The sequence below is a fragment of the Dryobates pubescens genome, chromosome 17, assembly GCF_014839835.1.
Source record: "Dryobates pubescens isolate bDryPub1 chromosome 17, bDryPub1.pri, whole genome shotgun sequence".
Classification (NCBI taxonomy): domain Eukaryota; kingdom Metazoa; phylum Chordata; class Aves; order Piciformes; family Picidae; genus Dryobates; species Dryobates pubescens.
In genome coordinates, this window is record NC_071628.1 from 16,778,570 (window position 1) to 16,800,893 (window position 22,324).

Consider the following 22,324-nt stretch of genomic DNA (forward strand, 5'->3'; position numbering starts at 1 on the left):
AACATAAGACAGGTCTCAGGATGGAGACATGAAAGCCATTTTAGAGGAGTACCAAGAAGTCCAGGGTGAAAAATTTACAGAACAAGTATCCTTCCATCCATTCAGTGTTTGGGTTCTGATACATTTAAAGGAAACAGAAGCCAGCTGAAATTGCCCAAACACCCTGCTTGAGGGTTGGGTGATCATGCCCAGTGCCTTTCAGCCTCTTTCCACCTCAGCAGATTTTGAATCACTCAGTATAGTGCCCATCAGTAGTTAGGTTTGGCAACAACAATACTGAGGGAGACCAGGGACTCATTTTTCCCTCCCACAGAAAATGCAGCAGTGACACTAGTGGCATTTCACAGAGAATCACAGAATTTCATATATGCTACTGCTGCTTTTGGCTACAGGAATTTTTATCCCAGTGGAAAGCCAGCCTGACTCGAACCCTGCTGCAAAGAACCATGTGGTGTACAGGCTCCATACAACTTTTGTCTCTCAGCAATGAAACAGAAAAATAAAATTGTGAGAGTAAGCCAGACCTGGCAATCAGAAGGAACAGAATGAACTGTGCCAGGCTTTGCAGAGATCCCTCTCCCTGCCAGAGTTCAGCAGCTCAAGATGGCCCTACAGATGCCATGCAGGTGAAGAGCATGGCCCCAAGGCCAGCCTGCCTGCCAGCAGCAGGGAGCAGGGGCCTCTCCATGCAGGCCTTAGCCTTCCAGCCACTGTCTGCCAGAAACAAACTATTTAAACAGCTTTCAAGGTCTGAGCATGGCTCTATTCCTAGAAACTCGTCTGGCTTAATACAATACCTTAAGCCAAAGACATCTTGACTCTACTGAGTGGAACTAAATCATCTGTACAGCCACCACTATGATGATCCTTTAGCCACGTACTCGTTCCTGCTGTTATCTTTGTTAGCTAGCATCCAGTGAGCGCTAACACAGCTTGCAGCTGCACATGAAAAATAGCATATACACCTGAAACAGCAAGAACTCCTGCTGCAAGTGAGATGCAGGTAAATAAGCATGCTGCCCTGCAAACCAACACACCCACCTGAAAGGGCAACACTGAAATGACAGCTGGTTTGCCACAAAAAGCAAACAAAAATGTCACTTGGAGGATATGCCTGGTCAAGTCTGCATTTTAGAAAACTTCCCATTACAATTTTGCTTCAAAATAACAAAATGAAAACATAAAAAAAAAACCCCAAAACCAAAACCACCACCAAACCCAAACATAATAAATCCCATGAAAATTTTGCATTTCTTTTACTACGAGGGAAGGAGGCAAAGTTTAAAGTACCTTTTACGGATAAATGTCTGACTTTCAGCAGATCAGGCTCTGATTTGCAAAACCTCTCTTTTACTGTTTGCTAAGAAAGTTAAACTATCAGGAGAAAAAGCTTGAACTTTGCAGCATTTTCTGCTTGTAAACTGATATGTGTAAGAGGAAGAAGAAAGCCAAGTCCTCAGAGACTAGATTTTTAGCTATTTCAGGTTTGACACCCTGGAGATGCAGTCACATCACCTCCTAAGTCTGTGAAGCTCTCCTCCACTTGTGCAGCAGGCAGAGACAGCCCTGTTGGTTACCTGAAGAAGCCACACAGGCCAGGAAAGCCAAACCTGCCTGCAGAACCCACAGTGCAGACCCACAGGTGCACCTACCTGCTGGCACAGGTGTGATCCTACCTGCGGCATGAAGCACTAATGTAGAAGCTGGTAACATAATTAAAAGAAGGGGGTCTGCAGTTCACCAAGATATTCTGCAGTTGTTGAATACTACCTTTGACAACATGTTTTGGATACATAAGACTATCCAGGTATCCTCCTAAAGAAGAAGTATCATGCAGAGATTTTCCTGAAGTTGTTTTTATTTCATCTTTAAACTTCTCAAGGATTTCTGACACCCCCCAAAAAAACCTGCAATTGTCTCCCTCCTCTCAAAAACATAGTTACTCTTCACTAAGAGAGACTCCTGTGGTCACATTCCCACTGAGTTTTCCAATAGTTTTCCTTCTTTTCAATACATTCTTTTCATACAGCCATCAAACTATCAAAAACTTTAGCTTATGAACTTTTCACCACAATTAATAACAAAAGTTAGCTGAAATAAAGAGTTGAAATTAAAGAGAGTTCAATCATAACAATGATTCAAGCATTTATTGATTTGAACTCCCTTACAGGTTTTATGATCATGTCCTTGTGATGTTTTTCCTCTGTCACAACTGGATTCTTCCTCTCATATCCTGCCCTTAAAGCCATTCTGTGCTATTGGCTCTTCAACACAAACTAGTGTTTTTTCATTGAAAACTCTAAATTCATAGGGTTTACAGTCCCTTCAATATGGCTTTATTAATAAAGACAAAAGTTTGTGTTGGAGCAGATAAAACAAGGGTTAGAAACGCAGCTGCATCAATCTGAACAAGGGAGAAATAAAACCATGTGCATTTAAAAAAAATAATAATTACACTTAATTCACCATCAAGACAGGGCTGTAAATTATGGTTTAGCTGCCCTTGTTGATCCAACATAAACATTAGGAGCAAGCTGTGCTATGAATGAGAGGGGCTAAGAAATGATTGGGACATGTTTTAGATCCCCTGAGTCATCTTTCCTGGCACAGAGCAGTGTAACTCAAAGCTGCTGTGTAGGAAGCAAGGAGATGGAGGTGAGCTGAGCTGGCAGCACTGGCAGTGTCTTGTCAACAGAAGTTTGAAAAAGGATGCATCAAAACCAACACATCACAAGATTTTGAGGCCATGTTGTAGAAGAAGTCACACTGTCCACTGAATATGCCTTTTTAGCCATGTCCTTGCTGGGGTACCACATCTTTTTTTTCCTGCCTAAATTCATGGTGCAAAGTGCCAAAGTTGTACAGCTCTGAAACTTCCTTTTGTGCAACTTCACAATGCCAAACATGACTTCAATTAAAAGTGTAGTATATACTGAATGTCCACTCTTTGGAAGGGTATTATTGCTACAAAATAGGCATTTTGTGCAGTGAGTCAAGGCATTGAACCTTGAAGCTGGCTCAGAGAGAGCTACCGACACAGGGCAGTCCAGCAAGGGGTTTCCTCAGCTCCCAAAAGCATTGACAGCAGCAAGTGTCATCTTCCAGTTGACAAACCCAGCTGCAGCCCTGCAGATGTGTTTTTCACTGCTTTCACTTCAACACTTACTATTAGGCTCTATAATATAGGATAGATATTACCTCAGTTTAACACCGAAAAAAATCACCAGTATCTATCATCCCTCTTCTTCTTCTAACTATTATGATGAAGGAAGGGGAAATAAAAATATGAGAACCAGGAGGAAGCCCTCTGTCATGAAAGAAACTTTCCCATTCCTTTTCCAGACCTCTTATTTTGCCTCCCTTTGGGAGCTGGGTAAGTAACTTAGCATGATGAGTTAAAGACTGAAGGAAGGTAAAACACACACACAGGGCACTAACCGCCCCAGAACAGATTCATGACACTGAAGATGTGTAATGATCAAGTAAATGTTGCCACTGTGTCAATTTTAGGACATACATAGATAAAGATAAATCTATAGCTACTTATACAGAAGGCAATAAAAGCCATATTCAAGACACACTTAAAAGAATACATGTAAATCCTCTTCCTTCTATTTTGTCCTTCTCAAATCCACAAATGATAAGTAGATAGGGCATTTTACAATTTTAGGGTGACACTACCTCCATTTGGAGGGGAGACGTTGCACAGAACATATGGTACAGAGTACACACAGCCTGTCACACAGTATGAGTAACAAAGTCATCCTTGTACCCTCCTAGTAGCGATTCATGTCACATGAGAGAATGGCCTGAGAATAACGGATAGCTATTCCACAGTCTGCACACATATTCTTGTATGCATAAATCCTCTTTGGGTTTTGAAGGTTTGTGAAAAAGAGATTTTAAAAAAATGTTAATAAAAGTAAAATTTAAAAAATCAACAAGACATGAACCATATTCCTCTGAATTTAGAATAGAATAAATCAAGTTGGAAGAGACCTTCGAGATCATTGCATCCAACCCATCATCCAACACCATCTAATCAACTAAACCATGGAGACATAATGGAAGAATAAATTACTTACCTCATTTAAAAAGAAAGAAGAAAAAAAAGACAGACAAATCTCAACTGATGTGGATCCAGGTCTTGCTTCCAGAAAGACAAACAAAATATATAACCCTTTGATAAAACATGCTTCTGGAGAAAGGTTACAATCCTCGACTGACTAAGATTTTATCCTCCAAGGGTTAGAACTCTAGACGGGGGGCAGACCACTACAACAACTGCTTCTGCTTTGTGTTCCAGGACCACCAGTGCAACATGCAGCTGAGGAAGTCCATAGCACAGGTATCCCTCCCACAGTCACCATCCCAACTGTCAAACATAACATTAGAAAATAGAGAGTAAACAGCCAGAAAGTCCTAAAATCAACACATAAAAACCATGAGTCACATTGCTAAGGTGGCATTACAAAAATGTAACTTCATTTACATAAATGAAGCCTTACTGAGCTTCATCATCAAAAGTAAATACTTCTAAAAAGAGGGCAACTAGCAGTGTAGTAGGTGAAATACTACTGTAACACTGTACAGAACCAATGGTGTACCTGTCAAAGCAGGATTTGCATGCTTACATTCCTGTCAAATGTAAGAAAGATTGATGTGAGATTATCTACTTGTCTGCCGATGAATAAATGCAGCAGATGAACAGAGCAAAATGAGGAAGACTCTAATAGTCAAAGCCTGATGGGTTCCACAAAGATAAATTCACGTTTGCCTTTCCAAAACACTGTCTGTATAATAATGCAGAACCAAGTTGTCTTCCCTTACCTTCTGCAAAAGGCTCCCATTCATAAAATCGACCCATAAATGGCTTGTTATTGTATGATGCACACTGCACTTCTCTGATATTTCTGCTGCTTTCAGGACACATCTGTTCAAATAAAAGAATAATAAATCAGCAATGTTATTTTTGCTTTCTCATTAACACACTATAGAAGGTTAATGAAGGCATTGCCAAACTCTAATCCAGATAATGAACACTGTGCTTTTGAGTAACAGTATCAAAAGTACCTGTAGTTAAAAATAAAAAAGAATCTGTAGAGTTCACAGAGCAAGGGTTCTACAACAACAACAAAAAACAGCAAGCCATTTTTTAATTGAGCTGTCATTTTCCTCAGCAAAAGACAACACTTCAAGATAAGTCAATAAATTATATCTAAATCATTTCCTTTGCACAACAGCTTCACATTTTTCATTATTAGTTTTCCGGGCTCAGATTCAACAGTTGAAACAACATACATGCTTGCATCACTTATTAAAAGCATGCCACACCAGCTTCTTATTTTATGCTTCAATACCATATTATCGCTTTTTCACTTCTTAATTCTACATGCTGCTGTCGCAGTCATTGCATGACTTTGTATGTTAACTTCTGCCTTCAAATGCCAGCTTCAAAGGTCTTGAACCAAAATAGTGAGAAGAGCCTCTTCCAGCGTGCACACACACACATACTGGCCATATATTAGGGCAGGGCAAGTTTTACAGAGAAATAACATCCTTTGTAAGGTCACCTGCAATGCAAACCTTTGGCAGACAAGCCTTGTTTAGATGTGAAGCAGATTCCAAAAGCAAATACAAATTACATACTTAATTAGTTTGTTCTGCCTGTACCCTCACATTACAGCTGTCAGCATACAAAAAAGGGAGAAAGATTTCTAGAAAAGGCAGGGGATTAATAATAACAAATTCCATGCTTGGAGAAATAGACAAGCTTTGGCCTTTAAATGATCAAAATGGCTGTTAAAAACACTATTCAAGAAGAGTAGGTAAAAACACTATTCAAGAGGAGTAGAAACCACATGAAGAACTGGACCAGAATAGCAGAATATTTATTCTATATGAGCTTTCAAGGGAAGAATAGAGACAATATTACAGGAAAGCAGCATGGCTAAATAACTATGGTTTTAAAGGGAATGGCAAGAAAATCAGTAAGAGAGGTTCTCATTGCAACCTCAAGTCAGTTCTCTTCTATCTGTGTAAGAGAGAGATTGGTGGACTTTGCAGTAAAAGCCAGCACAACAGAGGTCCCAGAGGAGTTCTTGCCTTATATCCACCCTCCATATATGAAGATATTTGTAACTGGATCAGTGAGATGTCGAAGTCAAGAGTTTTCAAGTGGGCTATAAACTGTACTAAAGACATGGCCGGGGGGAAGGTTCATGGTCTACTTTATCTTTTATTAGAATCATGGCAACAAATCATCTAGAATAAACACTGTTTCTGGCCAAGGAGCCATCTGTGCTTCATTCGCCCACCCTTCTGAGATCTCCAAGTACATGCAAATATTTTTCTCCTCAACAACCCTCTAATAAAGAAGAAAAAAAAAAAAAAAGGCTGCCCTGAAAACAGGATCATGAGCCACTGAACTACATTGGAAAGATGGAACCAAAAGTCCTTCTAAGTGCCAAATGCAGAAAGCCAATCTATATTCCCACAACTGAAATACTCATCCTTACATCTCTGGCACAGCAATGGGGCAAGTGTAACTCAGCCACCGCAACCAACCAGCCAAGGCCAGGAAGCTTATATTTTTCATAGAGCTCAATTAGGACACATATCCTAGAGGTGAAGGAACAGAACCTGAGCTGCCATAAATTAAGGTCACTACATGAAATTATAGCAGAACAACATCAGTTTGCGCCAGTAAAGAACCAAGCCTGAAGGGTTTCTTTTTGCACTACTTCACCCTTTTCTGGCACATGCTCTCTGGCAGTCTGCTGTAAAGTTTTGTTGTTTCTTGTTTTTCCTGTTCCAAGCCTTGAGCTTGTGCTCTTGTGTACCAGTATTTCTGGCTCATAAACCACTTCCTGTACACCCAGTTCATACCAACTGCAGACAACATATGAATCAAAAGATGAAAATATTCACTGCTCTTGCCAAAAAAGTAGTGCCACTTGCCCCTTCTGAGATCATTTTCATATAGCTACAATTTCTGTTTTAAAACTACTGAAAGTTGCCCACAGGACAGAGGCCCCATTGCTTTAAAGCAGGGCAAAGGACTGACAAAGATACTAACACTGTGTGGACTAAGATGAAATCAGAAGAAAAGGCTAACTCAGCAGCCTTCCCACCTATTTAAAAGTCCTTACTCATTTGTCCTTCCTCCTTTTCTTTCATCAAAGTTTAATTATGAAATAAAATTTGGAGTACAAATTTGAGAGTAAGATCAGGTCTTGCTTTATTCTTTATGCAGATCATACTCATTTTTATTTTTAAATGTCTTTTAAACTGTTTTATGAAGAGTTAACTACAAACACAACTACTCAAACTTAATACAGTTTATGAATCACTAAGTATTAAATGCCTTTATACTCTGTGTGTAAACTAGTTAACAGCTATACCTCCCTCATTAACCCTGCCTACACTCTTCATGCACAGCTGAAGAAAGTGACAGGTTTACTCCACCTGCTGCTTAGCCTCCTTGGGGAAAAAAAAACAAACATCCAAGAGCCTTTCTCAGAAGAGCTAAGAGTGCCAGGCACTTTCTCTTGGTCTTTGTGGACTTCTGGCACATCTTTAAGGCAGAAAATACATTGTTATCACTAAAAGGAAAAAACATGATGCTGTACAAGTGAAACTACTATAGGGTTGTCTGTAGTTTTATTTAGTTTATTTATTTAGTCTGTAATGTTTTATTTATTCCCTGAGAGTTCTCTGTATCTTTACACTCAAGCTACTATTTCTGTCACAAACACATATAGCTTGACTGTAAAACTCTTAGAAGTGCATCTGTGATGAAAAGATGACAGCCCTAAAGAAAGCTGTTATTTACACTAACAGTTGTGCCTCACAGAGCTCACCATTTGCTTCCCTGTTTACACACATGGCTGGGAGGTACTGGAAGAGGGCAGGGGTAAAGACAGGTTTTTCCATCGTACAATTCCCTGCAGCATGTGGCCTACATTATGGAGCAGGTCACACCTGTACTTGGCTTACAGTGTCTGAAGGGCTGCCCATGACAGGGTCCCTGCACCTCTCCTGGCTCTCTGCCAAACTAATAGCAATTCTGCCTTAAAAAGCAGGCGTGTTGGCATGTTTACAGGTAAAGAATGTTCCTGTGCCTAAGCCAGAGTATTAGGATTTAACCAGCATGGATCTCTTTCCAAAATCTTCCAGAGGCTTTTGGAATGAACTTTGCTAAACTATTTAACCTCACTGTGTGATTCTCCCTCAGTTCCCCCTCAGTGACACACGAGCATTAGGATCGTGCTGTGCTTGATAGAGACTTGAAAACATTGTTTTTTCTTCTCTTATTGATGACTTTGATTCACTGTTTTATTAACAACAGATCTAGAATTTAATTTTTTCCTCAAAACCTTTTTCCCTCCCCTCCCCCTGGCCCCATGATTGACAGAGTTACATAAAGTTTTTGTAGAGGTTTTGATACAGGATGAGCTCTCTGGACTTTTCTAGAAAAAGATATAAAATACGCTTTTCAAGCTAGGTCTGTGGAGGCCAGATCAGCAAGAAATATATATTGCATCTACTAAGATAAATCTCACATTCCATTGTGTAGAGGCAGACATAAATTATCTAGTAAACTATATGCTGCTTGGAAAAAATCAATGCTGTAAATCACGCATGCAAGACTTTATTCAACTAAATACCTTCAAAGTGCTGGACAGTCTCACAGAAGGTAAGACACTTACAGAGTTTCCACTGCTGCATTTTGGTGTGGCTGTTTCAATGTTCCTTCTGTACTTTCAAAACACGAAATGCACAGCAGCAGCACAGTACAGTGCTGATGAGGCAACCAGTGATCAAGACAAAACATTTTGGAAATAGCCCTTGATGCTTTGTGACCTCAGGCCTATGTCTACAACTTCTGAAACAGTAGCTTTATTTATGTCTCAATTTCATCTGAGAGATGCAGGTATGAAAGCACTCTGAAGGATGGCAACACACAGTGCTTGTCTTTGTTGTGTACCATTACAGCTGTATTAAAATGAGCTGCTAGTACCGCTAAAACTGTGAAAAACAAAGAAACCACCATAATTGTTTTTAGGCTTTCAGTAAACATTCAAAAAGCAGTTTTTAACAAATCTTTGACACTTTGGTTAATTAATGAAGTGCTGGCAAACCACCAGAAGATTATCAGCCTGCCAGCAGATGTGATCCCACTGGATGCACGCCTGCCGTTAGCAAAGCTGCACTGTGATAATGTACTTCTAGAATTGCATAAATGGGCCATTTTGATCCTGAAACCACCTCAAAGGCAATTAAAACACTGACTAAGGTTCTTGGCACTGTTTCATTCTTATGACCTACAGCAACTGGCAGACTCTTTTTTTCCAAGGCCCCACAGTTCTGGATTTTCTAGGCTCAATCATAATTCATAATTAATATTTTTCTAATGTATGAAACACTATATATTAAGTCCAGGTAATCTAGTTATACTCTAGTTTTCATTTCTGCAGTGGTTCTACCTAATCATATTAATCCTTTGACATTCTTGAGGATAAAGACATCTCCAAAGAATAAACAAATCTCCAAAGAAAAATCATGAAAATACTTGTTTCTGAAACCATAATCTAAAGACTCTTCTTTCATTTCCAGAACATTCTCTCTCAAGTGGCATGTCCTCGCAATATGCATACCATAAAAATGCCAGTTCTTTACGCAACAATCCACAAAGTCTGCAGTGAACTTTTGCTCTCAAGTGCTGGTTGGTGCCTCATCTTCCTGAAACTTATGGCAGTTCCATGTCCACATCTGAAAGCAGAATTACAGGCCCTCCAAATTTTAATTCTTCTGCTAAGTTATCTTTGCATTGGCAAGGACTGTCCATCACATCAGTGTTACTTGGAATCAAGGCAATCTACTTTTGTCGAGCTGAACACGCAGTGGAAGACAGCAATGGATACATTTAAACTACTGCAGACTCTCTTATTTCCCCAATTGTAGTCTGTTACAATTGGTAAAAATCAGAACTAAGACAACTGTCTGACAACTGAAAAAAGAAATATGCTATACTAAGTGTGTCTAGAGATCCGTGGAAGGAAACATCTGGCGGATTTTTTTATTACAATGGAATTAACGCTCCTGATAACCAAACTACAGAAGGGATTTTAAAAGGCAAAATAAAAAAAAATTATATTAAGAACAGTTCTGCAGTAAAAAATGGTGCTCACCAGCTCTGGTTACAGCCTGTGACCACAGACAATACACTATAAATGTTTGCCTTGACCTGGAATGAAAATGGACATCTGTGAATGCCATGGTATCTGTGCAAGTTTATGAGGAACGAGCACCCGTGCTGCCAAAATCTCAGCACTGCCTCAAGCAATGAATTTACACCTACGTGTATGCTGCAATGGCAATTAAGCTTAGTTCTGACAACCATCATAAACTAACTTTTTTTACTAACCAGAGAGATGTTCTGAAGCAATGAAGAGTCTAAGGGAGCAAGTAATAGTCACAGACATTCTCTTTTTCCTCACTTCTATCAAGGTGCTGCTTGTCCCAGACAGAAAAGAACTTAGATATATGCACAATACAAAACCATTCTATTTCTACCAAATCCCATTCAGCACCAGCATGTCTGAGAAAAAGAAAATGGTCCATAGCAGAGCTGCACACCAGGGTTCCTCATTTCCAAAGATACGTGCTGTCTCCCACTGCCATGGATAAGGGAACTGCTACCATTTTAGTCTGTAATTTAAGACCCCTTTTTTCCGTTAATTATTTCAGTTTTGTACCAAGAAATTCCTCTGAATTTAGCTAGAAAACTATCTGAAGTGTTTCCTAAACCTAATCTTTATTGACTTTGCAATGTCTCAGACAGGTAGGTTATTAATCTATAACATGGCAAGTGCATCTGCTACAGCTTCACATTTTTTCCCTTTCCATAGCACTTCACAGCTGAAAACACAATCTGTCTAATAGTGAGTAAGAGAGATCAACCAAACAGAGAGAAAAAGAAAAAAACTTTACAGTTTTGTGGCTTTTTTAAAATACCCACTAACAGAATCAGAATCTGATTAGATTGAAATCACTTATTTTATTTAAGATTTTCTGCAACTTGGAAAAGATTCAAGTCCAGCTTTGGTTTTAAACACAATGTTAGCCAGTCATCCATCCCACGCAAAGCATATACACTGATCTAATGTGCGTGACTGGAAACATTTAGCACTATAAGCATAGGAGTGGCTCACCAAAGAGCTATACTAGGAAAATTAACAGTACAGCTCTTCCGTAGTACCAAAAATACATCAAAGAAATAATCCATTTCTGTCTGTTGCTAAAATTTTACAAATTATGTATTAAAAACCCAAACAAACTAACAAACCAAACACCAAGAGGCTACACAAAACCACCAAAAAAAACCCCAAACCCCTACAATTTGAAAACCAATAATTGGTTTCTAGAACATCCATCTTTAACAAAAAGAAAACAAAGACAAATACTGGGAACAGACCATGCTGGAACAGAGTATCGTGTGGTGTAAAGAGATACGCAAGTATGTCATGGAAGTCAGAGCTATCTCAGTTCACACCTTCCAATGATCTAGCTGGTTGCCTGCTGCTCATCTTTTTTTGAGCCAGCTAAAGATCAGATGACTACCACTGCATTCCAGAACCCTTTTTTCCCCCCTTCAAAATGTAGTTACTATTTTACTATCCCAAACTTCTTTCAGTGCCCAGGTTCCTTAATGAAGAATCATTTCAGTACTGAGACTGCAGTGTAAAGGATATTCTTTACATGATCCCAATCAAGCATCAAAAGCTGGGTATTTGCAACAGAAATCATAACTACCTTGTACCAAGGCTGTTCTCAGTCTCAGCAGTGGTATCAATTTTTTTCTGTATAAATATGCTGCATTAAAAACAAAACACCAAATACAAGAATCTCTCCATCCAAATATCTACTTATTGAAACATTACATACTGCTCAAGTTGCTTCAGCTGCACACTATCGACTCATTTACCGGGAAATCAATGAAAAGTTATTTCCATTTCATACAGCCCAGTCTGGCTCAAAGTCTGAAGGATGCCTTAACATGGAAGTTTTCAGCCTTGTTCAAATGCATCCAGAAAGTAGAGCAAGTTTTAGTAGCTCTCCTCAGAAAATATGAGGTTTATGTACCAAGGATAGCTGCTTTAATACAGCAGCATTCAGTATAGTAGAAAAACATACTCTATACTAGCAACTCCATAACTCTTTGAAAGGCACCATTGATATCAGCATTGAAATAATCTGCAACATTAATGTAATTCTAGTGAAATCAACAACTCGATGCTAGGATGATATATATAGTCCTCATAGACTATATAAAATTATGCCAATGTAATAAAATGTGATTGCAGGCTTTCCAGCTGTTATTTTATTTCATTTTTAAAAAACACTGTTGTTTGAGCTGCCTGTTCTTTCTAAGTTGCAGTCTTTGTGTCACATCGGTTTCACTACCTTACTCTTTTATTCTACCAGCTTCAGCAGTAGGTGGGAATAATCCTTTACGTATTTGAAAGACTAATCCATTTAAATGGAAACTCAGTTCCATGAATTCCATTCAAATGACTGGCCTTTGTGTGAGAGGAGGGACTACCTGAATGGTTGCAGCAGAAGGATTGAAAGTTTAGCTAAGTTTCCAGTTTGTATTACCCTGATGTTCCACTTGTTAACTCGAAAACTCTTGTCGAAGCAATAGCCACAACATTTTTCCAGCAGAATATCTATTCTGAGTGACAACAAGGGACAGGCCCAGATTTACAAATGTTACTACAGGCAGAGTGTATTCTGGTAAGTTTGCTGAAATAATGCATTTTTTAATTTTTCACTGAATCACCAAGGTTGGAAGAGACCTCAAAGATCATCAAGTCCAACCTGCCATCACAGACCTCATGACTAGACCATGGCACCAAGTGCCACATCCAATCCCCTCATGAACACCTCCAGGGATGGTGACTCCACCACCTCCCTGGGCAGCACATTCCAATGACAAATGACGCTCTCAGTGAAGAGCTTTCTCCTCACCTCGAGCCTAAACTTCCCCTGGTGCAGCTTGAGACTGTGTCCTCTTGTTCTGATGCTGGTTGCTTGAGAGAAGAGACCAACCCCCTCCTGGATACAACCACCCTTCAGGTAGTTGTAGACAGCAATAAGGTCTCCCCCTGAACCTCCTCTTCTCCAGGCTAAACAATCCCAACTCCCTCAACCTCTCCTCATAGGGCTTGTGCTCAAGGCCTCTCCCCAGTCTCGCTGCCCTTCTCTGGACACGTTCAAGTGTCTCAATATCCTTCTTAAACTGAGGAGCCCAGAACTGGACAAAGAACAACAATCAAACCACCAACCTAAAAAGTGCAACAATTTGTTTTCCACAAAACATGAACCAATGTAGAGTAACGTAGATGTAACTTAAAAAGCACTGTGATTTTGCAGGACCCAAGTGTAACAAAACACAAGATTATCTGTATTTTAGAGTTCTTGTTTCCAGCAAAAATTAGTTTCTGACACAACATACTCCTACACTCTTTCTGAAATATATTATTTCTTCCTAGGTCAGACTGCTTAAAAGAAAAAACAACTGAAAAAGGCACTTTAAACTACCTAGTAGATACATTTACCATAATTTACAATGTTTTGTTACAGTTACAGCTGGTAGCACTGCCTGTTTACTTATGGGTTCATCGAACTTTAACCATTCAGACTGAAACTTCCCATACCTGGTATCTCTTAATCTCATTTTGTTGACTCAAGTATTTCATCCAAGAAAGAGTCTGAAGACAAACAAGATGAAAGAAGTGCTTAATTTTCCCATGCCCCAAGTATTCTGATTAATTTTTTTCAAAATAAGTGCCTCTCTTATTTCAGTGGCTGAAAGGAAGTCAGCCAGGAAAGTTGTTCTTTTCTAGCCCTGCTTAAAAATAATACTAAAAAAATACACTAAATTAAAAACTCTATCAACAGCTTTGCTTAACAGACCACTTATTTTTCAGCACTCTTAGATTAACTTTGAAGCTCCACATGAGCCACCAGTGTGTACCTGCAGCCCAGAAAGCCAATCACATCCTGGGCTGCATCAAGAGAAGCACAGCCAGCAGGTCAAGGGAGGTGATTCTCCCCCTCTACTCTGCTCTGGTGAGACCCTGTGGTAATGGTGGCAATAAGCAGTGTGAGCAATCTGGCAGTATAGGCTTAGAGCCTGACATGGTGGTAGGCCATGCTCACCATAAGTGCAGAAGTAGCTAGCAGTTTAGCAAAACAATGCTACGCCTGCACCATGTAACTAAAGCAGGACGCTGGTAGCTATAAACACAGAGAGTTATCTTGGAATAACATGACGCGCACGTGCATCAACCACCTCATGTGTTATTACTAGTTTAACCAATAATCAATAGTACTACGATGTGTGGTCACTCGTGAGGAACCAGTGAAGCTATGCCAACGATGCTCTCCAAGTCTATATAAGCTGTAAAGGTTCCCTTAATAAACATTTGGTAGGCACAATACTAGAACAATACTCGTACAATACTGGAACAATACGAGATCATGTTGGTCTCCCATATTGATTACATTCTCTGTCGTCTACAAGACCCCACCAGGAGTATTGCACCCAGTTCTGGAGCCCCTATTCCCCTACAGAAAGGATCTGGAGGTGCTGGAGCATGTCCAGAGAAGGGCCATGAGGAAGATCAGAGGGCTGGAGCACCTCTCCTATGAGGACAGACTGAAAGAGTTAGTGCTCTTCAGTCTGGTGAGAAGGCAGCTCCAAGGAGACTTTACTGTGGCCTTCCAGTATCTGAAGGGGGCTACAAGGAAGCTGGTGAGGGACTTTTTAGGGTGTCAGGTAATAATAAGACTAGGGTGAATGGAACAAAAATAGAAATGGGTAGATTCAGATTGAATGATAGGAAGAAGTTCTTCACCGTGAGGGTGGTAAGACACTGGAGCAGGCTGCCCAGGGAGGTGGTAGAAGCCCCATCTCTGGAGGATTTTAAGGCCAGACTGGATGTGGCTCTGGGCAACTTGATCTAGTGTGAGATGCCCCTGCCCATGGCAGGGGGGTTGGAACTAGATGATCCTTGAGGTCCCTTCCAACCCTAACAATTCTATGATTCTGCACTTGCTTCTTACTCCACTGCTCTCAGTCAGTACAAGAGAAGACTGGGACTGTACTGCTAGGTACTTCCACTGCAGACTCTTGTATTCATGTAATTTATGGTCTTTTCCTGCTGTCTGGCTTCTAAATGTGTCTTATACTTGTTCAGCAGTACTGAACTAATCTCCTAAAAATACCAGGAAAAATTACTCTGTTCATGTACCAAAGCAGACATTGACATCTGACATTAAGTGCTTTCTATACCTGTCATTAATGGGAATAGTGAACAAGTGGTTATAAACCCAAGCTAAATTTAAAAATAAATAAAAAAATGAAAATTAATTCAAGGGATTTCCTCTGACCAAAGCTTCTAGACATCTGCTGCTTCCTCTGCTTCAAAATCCTGGGTGCAATTAAATGACCACAAGTAAAAAGTAAATTTCTTCTTCAAATTATAGCAGTGTTGAATAATTATGCACCAGAATTTCAGACAAAAACTTGTCAATATGAACTGACAAAAAGAAACAAAGACAAGTTGAAACACCTTAAAATACCTCCCACAACATGTGTCTATATTCATAAATGACAACTGCTCAAATTTACAGCACCCTATTGAAGACATCTACAAATATGTCAGGAATGCAACTGTCTGGGTGTAATGCTGAAGTCACAATTTTCATTGATTAGTTGCCTCTTTAAAATCTGGCACACAGGTTATGTACGCACAGTAACCAGGCAAAGCACCTTAACCACCCTGCAGCCATGTTTTATGGCAGAACAAAAGAAATATTGCTTCATTTCAACAAGTATTTGAATCAAATTTTCTAATTACTCAATATTTTAAGTGCTAATGCTGCTATTCAAAACTGACAAAGTGATCGGGTAACTGTGGATTCTTTCTCCCTTTCCTGTCCTCTCCATGAATTAGAGAGGTAACTTTAACTTTGCAGGCAATTCTAGTTGCTACGTGAAACATTGTTCATAGCTCACCAGTAAGCTAGGAAACACATGGTTTTGCCAAGTGATCCATATTTTGTAACCAACTGGTACATATTTTGGTTTCGATTTTGAGGCATGTAGATGATTTTTATATCATGACATCACTACACATAAATCTGACTGAATCTTCAGCCGTTCTTACACACAAATCCACTCAACTTCAACCAGTATATAGACCTCTCCGACTTCACTATACAACCCACTTACCAGGCTCAGAACTATAAAACAATCCTCACAGAAGAAAAACAAAGCTCAGTGTTTCCTGTAGTATTTTTAAAGTCCTGAAGTACCACTGCTAACCACATCTCATGAAGCACTCTGTTAACCTAGCAATAACTGATTTGTGCACAACAGCTAACCGGGCTCTGTTACTGCCACAGGAAGAGAACGCTCGTGGAATAAAACTATTTAAGAGAGCTTCTAAAGTTACCCCAACATAGTTTTCTAATTATTTAAGGCAGTTTCCCATGTTTATGCAAAATTATGCAGAATCTAACACAATGTTCTCAGTTGTTGAAGGAGAGATCATAGAGCCACAATGTGGAGATGCAGAGGGAATAACTGTGGTCCAAGAGCCTTATCAAAGATGTCTCTGACTCTTATATGCAAAGGACAATTGATCAAACTACATAGGACATTTTAGGAGCATTATCTCTGTGCCAGTACCCATGTTACACAAAGCTCACATTAGTGACAACACATTCTGAATCAGGAGTTATAAACATTGTACTGCCAATATCAAAACAGTCACAGAAAGGACAGCACAACCCAAGGTAATGAGAGCTTTTAATAAGTTTCCTATACACCCACAGAATATCAGACTAATAAACATACATGCAATCCCACAGTGCTGGCAGGGGAAATTCCTCACATTAAGATAAATTTCCTCAGGAAAAGATATGTCACCACAACCCCACTTTGCCACTTGTGTCAAACACCTACTCTATACAAATTGCAAAATGAGAAAATAAATAAACCACACAGTAGCTCTTTGAGAATAAGGATCTTTTCAGTTTTCCTCTTAAAAATACATGGTCTTCTGTTCAGCTCTTACCCAGTATCTGAGCATCTCACCTACTTTAAAGGGTGCATGCATCATTGCAGCACCCCATGTCACTTCTGAAAAGACTTATCTAGGAATTACACTTTCTGTTCTGTACCAAATGGAACAATTCCATTTCTACCTTTGTTAAAACTTGAAATGCTGGAAATGTTTCAATGTTTTTATAGAGTGGAAAACTTTCCAAAATGCCTGGGCAGAATGCCAGCAAGCTGGTGAAATGATCCAAGATGCCAGGTGCCAAGGGAGCCTGCCAATGCTTACCTATGTGCTTAGGTGACAGAAAAGCACATCAGTTTTTAATGGACTCAACACGTTCCTGCAGAACATTTCAATTCTATTTAATTAGAATCCAAAAAGGCTTCCAGTGGAAAAGTTTTAATTCACATCAGTCAAAATTAGTATAATCATCATTAATATTCTTTAGGAAATTAAATACATCAATATATCCTATCATGATAGAGCTGGGAACTGGCTCTGGCTCTGAGCCTTTTACCTTACCTCATCTCCTCAACTGTAAAATCTCTCCATTTCCAAAAGTGTATTTTTAGCTACTTTGTATTCTCTTCTAAGGTGCCTTTCTCAAGTGCTCTCCACACAGCAGCGCAGATCCAGGTAAGGAACTCTTTTTTCAGAGCCCAAAGCTGAATTTTCCATAGCTCTGCTACCAGAACAATAGTATGGAAAGCTGAAGTGTCGGAATAGAAAAGTAAAAGTAATCTGTTTCCTGATCTGATCTAGATACTTCTCAAAACCACGACTGATTTCTTGCTAAGTAGCAGTCACATAAAACACTGGGAAAGGCACCATAGTCTAACTGGAGACTCAAGAGTAATCCATATGAACCAATGGGCAAAACTAGCAACTGTGAATGAAAATGGGCAAGCTCAGCAAAACTTCATCCATAAATATCTCAGTGAAGTCCCAACAAGTAGTCTTTCATATGTTTTAGCTAGGGTTTTGCAAATTCATATAAAAGTGAAGGTATAAACTTGTTCAAAAACATACCTTGATGCACAGCTAAATACAACTGAGATTTTACACCCATTTTGTATTGATTTTCATGGTGAAACTCATACATGAATCTATTTATTTATAACTCCTTGATGCACAGTACTTCAATCACTGAAACAGTCACTATTTTATTTCACAGATTTTCTAACCAGAGCATTTAAGTGGACATGATGACTATGTGACTTCAGACTCCACTGTAATGGTGCAATTTGGAAAGGGAGAACTGCAGAAGAGGAGCAGTAACAAGCTGTCATGGAGCAGGGCCTTCTGGCCTCAATTCACCACCAAAGAGAACACAGAATCAGATAAAGGTTTGGGTTGGAAACAACCTTTTAAAAAAAATCATCTAGTTCCACCTTCCCTGCAGTGAGCAGGAACATATTCGACTAGATCAGGTTGCTCAGAGTCCCATCCAACCTGATCTTGAATGTTTTCAAGGATGGGACATTGTCATAGGTTGTGTTTTAGTCTGCTGCTATTTATATCATCCTGCCTCAGGCCATCTTCAAAACAAACATCCTGGCTGGAGCAAAATATTATGGGGCTTGAAGTTCAGATTGTAACATGGGAGGTTTCCTGCTCCAGTTGTTGCTTCTGGATTCTGGGGTTTTGGGTGGTGGCTCATTTGGGCAGGTATGGCCATGAGATGGGTAGGAGTAGGGTAGCACACAGGGAGTTTTTGTTTTCTATCTCATGCTGGTTTTTTCTTTCCTGCATTTCACTGTGCTTTTCTGCAAGTAGGCTAAGCTAAGGTTGCCCAGGGAAGTGATGGAAGCCCCATTCCTGCATGTTTTTAAGGCCAGGCTGGATGTGGCTCTGGGCAACCTGATCTAGTGTGAGGTGTCCCTGCCCATGGCAGGGGAGTTGGAACTAGATGATCCTTGAGGTCCCTTCCAACCCTGACAATTCTGTGTTTCTGTAATTATGAATTATATTATGCTATATTAAATTCCTATCTCTTTATCTCAACCCAGAGTTTTGTGTGTCACTTCTGTGTTGAGGGCTGAGCAGGCAGGTTAACCTGTTGTTTTGATTTAAACCATTATAGGCATCCACCAGCTTTCTGGGCAACAGGGCCAGTGTCACCACCCTTATCACACAATATTTCTTCCATATTTCCAATCTAAACCTACCTTTTTTCAGTTTAAAATGGTTGCCCCTTGGTCATGCCACTATGCCTTAGTAAGAAGTCTCTCTTCATCTTTAGGTGTTCAAAAAGGGATTGGACATGGTGCTTGAGGCCATGGTTTAGTGATCATGAGGTGTTGGGTGACAGGTTGGACTTGATAATCTCTAAGGTCTTTTCCAACCTTATTGATTCTATGATTCTACAATCTTTCTCCCAAGCTTCCTTTAAGTACTGAAAGGTTGCTATAAAGTCTCTGAATATTAAGGACAGAAACAAACTAAGAATTAATGCCTTTGCCAATAAGCCACAATTCACTGTATGTCTTAGAAAAAAATTAAGTATATTAGATAAAATTGACTGTAAAAAGGGCACCTGTATCACCGAATGTACACAGCAAACCAAGAAGGCATGAATGTCCAGAACCCTGAAAGCTCCCTCAGATACACTGCCAAAGAAGCCCTCAGTCTGAAGGGAATTTACAAACAGATCCTCACACACTGGGACACTGAGGAAGTGATGGTGACTTGGCAATGCTTGAGACAATTAACACAAAAAGTGCTCAGCAAATAAATGTTCATTTGAGCTGTTTCCTCCGTTCTAGTGACATACAAGGCAAACAAGTTTGCATTCCACTTCACCCACAGGGCTGTATAATTCTTTTAATGGAGGGGGAAGTAAGAGGGATTTTCCCACCAGTCCCCCATTTTGCAGGATACAGACTGCATCTGAAGAGTCCTACTGCAAATAGCTTACAGTTTTAGTAAGATCTATCAGTACTGTTGGTGCACAAAGATATCTACTGCCTGTCTCCTGCTGAAGAAGGTGATAAGCCGCTGTATCTTCTGAAGTGAGCACGTACAAAGCCTATATGCAACGTGCTGAAAAGTCAAGTCACTTGTACAATAAGAACACAGATTTAATGACCTGCAGAAACACTTGAACAAATATAAGCACTTCCGAAGTTCTCCGTAACCAAAATCCACAAGTTTAGCTATTATGAATCAAGTTGTCAGTCATGTAAAATGAGTTCAGCTATTAATTAAAAGAAAACAAAAACAAAAACCAAACCAATAAATACACAATAATGAGTAAATGACCTAATGGACCAAGGCAGATTGACTTAATTCGTCATTAATTAACTGCCCTTAGGAGAAACTTTAGAGGGAGTGTCCCAACAGCAGGCCAACTGTTAACAGCATACTTTCCTCTCAGTAAATGAGACTTTCATTTTTGGTATGCTCCAGGAAGAATTAAAAAAAAAGAAAAAGAAAGAAAAAGATACTATTCTCTGCGTGCTGGCAAGACCCCTGGTACATGTCACTGCCGATAAATCAAAGCCCACGTGCAGAAGCATTTAATCAGGAAGAGCAAGCAAACAAAGTGAAACACTATTGGCCTTGTTTTGCCCTCATCTTGGCCTTTATACCAAAACTGTTCTTAGCAACTTCTTTTTTATAATTATATTAATTACACATTCTAGGGAGAAAAATAACCCTGAATAGCAATTACAGCTTCTCCAAGGGCAACAGAAATGTTACTAAATAAAGAATATCACTATGAGGAGGAGCTGCATCATGGAGAATTTCTTTATTATAAGTCTCTTGCAATATAAATGGTGGTTTCTTTGTAAATGCACTCATACATACAATTATGGCAAAGGTGCAGCAAGAGTAGGCTCACTTATTTTTCCTCTTCATCTATGGGAAGTCTTCTGTTTGAACAACAGTTTTTAAAATTAGCATTGAAGTATGTTCACTCCTGTTCCCCTAATACTGAAAGAAATTTGCTAATGGCTGGACCATTCATCCTACAGACCTGCATGTCTTGCTACCATCTAATTTCACAAGCCCACAGCCCTCTTCTCTCCATCCCACTTGTCATTCTCAACAAATTTCCTCTACAAACCTTCCTTCTCCAAACCTTGGGTCATTTGAAATTGCTTCTTTCTTCCACTCATTTGTAACTTACTCACTTCGCACCCCTTGCGCTCTAAACTCTTTCCATGAGATGATTTTGTTACATTTCTTAAGTCAGGCAGAACATTGTCCAGCTTTTTGCTTTGTGTATCACTCGGGCACCAATGAGAAAGTTCAGCACAGAAAACTTTCCAAATTAATGCACTAACTGCATTTCCCATTTCCTTTAAAAAACAGGAAGTATTTCTCAAAAGAGCAACTTGTACCATAGATCATTCTCAGAGGCTCAAATTAGCCCTTTCATGTTTTCCAGTTCAGACAAATACACTAAAGCTTTTTTTCACATTAGGTCTCTTCAACCAACTGCTCTAGTCTTGATCAATGGACTTTATTCATAAGTAAACATAATAGACACTGCAATGAGAGGCAAAAAAAGCCCTCATTTGATATGCTGAGGTCGTATTTTTGTTATCCTCATCATATAATTTTTGCTACATCTCCACTATGCAAGCTTCCACTAAACAAAACATGATTTCTAAGAAGCATTAGAATCAGATGGGTGCACCCACCCAGGAAAATATGGCCTGTATTTCAACACATTGAAGCCAGTCTTCTAATATCAAATAAGAGCTTCAAGTCAGTGACATTTAGATTGATAGCCCAAATAAGATGCAAGTATTAAGAAGAGATACTTTAGGAAATAACTAAAATGAGACAGCCAGAAACTGAAAAACTGAGTAGGATGAAAAATGCTTGTCGCAGGAAACAGCAGAACTTCACTTAGCCCTCCACATACAATGGGAGATTGCCCCAGAGCACAGAGCTACACCCAGCCAAACATTTTTGAATGAAGTAATAACAGGGTAAGTTTTATTTTAAAATTAACACAGAACAGATTTTCTATCCAATAAACTAGGAAGCCAAAATCAAAGCTTTAATGCTGGTAAGAGTAGCATCTGTTACAGAGTGCACACAGCACCATGGAAAGATACTGCAGTAATCTAGGCTACTGGGTGATGGCAAGACTAGCATTCCCAAAAGGATAGTCTTATAAGGTGGAGAAGCAGGAAGCCTTTATAGTGTCATGTACTGAAACTCCATTTTTC

General features: G+C 39.5%; 1 protein-coding gene across 1 annotated transcript in view; it reads right to left on the minus strand.

Moving 5' to 3' along the window:
* THSD4 (thrombospondin type 1 domain containing 4) overlaps positions 1-22,324 on the minus strand; it is a 240,197-nt gene that overhangs the window by 169,183 nt on the left and 48,690 nt on the right. Inside the window, exon 6 of the mRNA XM_054168869.1 lies at positions 4,831-4,933. Within this exon, the coding sequence (XP_054024844.1) occupies positions 4,831-4,933 (103 nt within the window). The remainder of the gene's footprint in view (positions 1-4,830; positions 4,934-22,324) is intronic.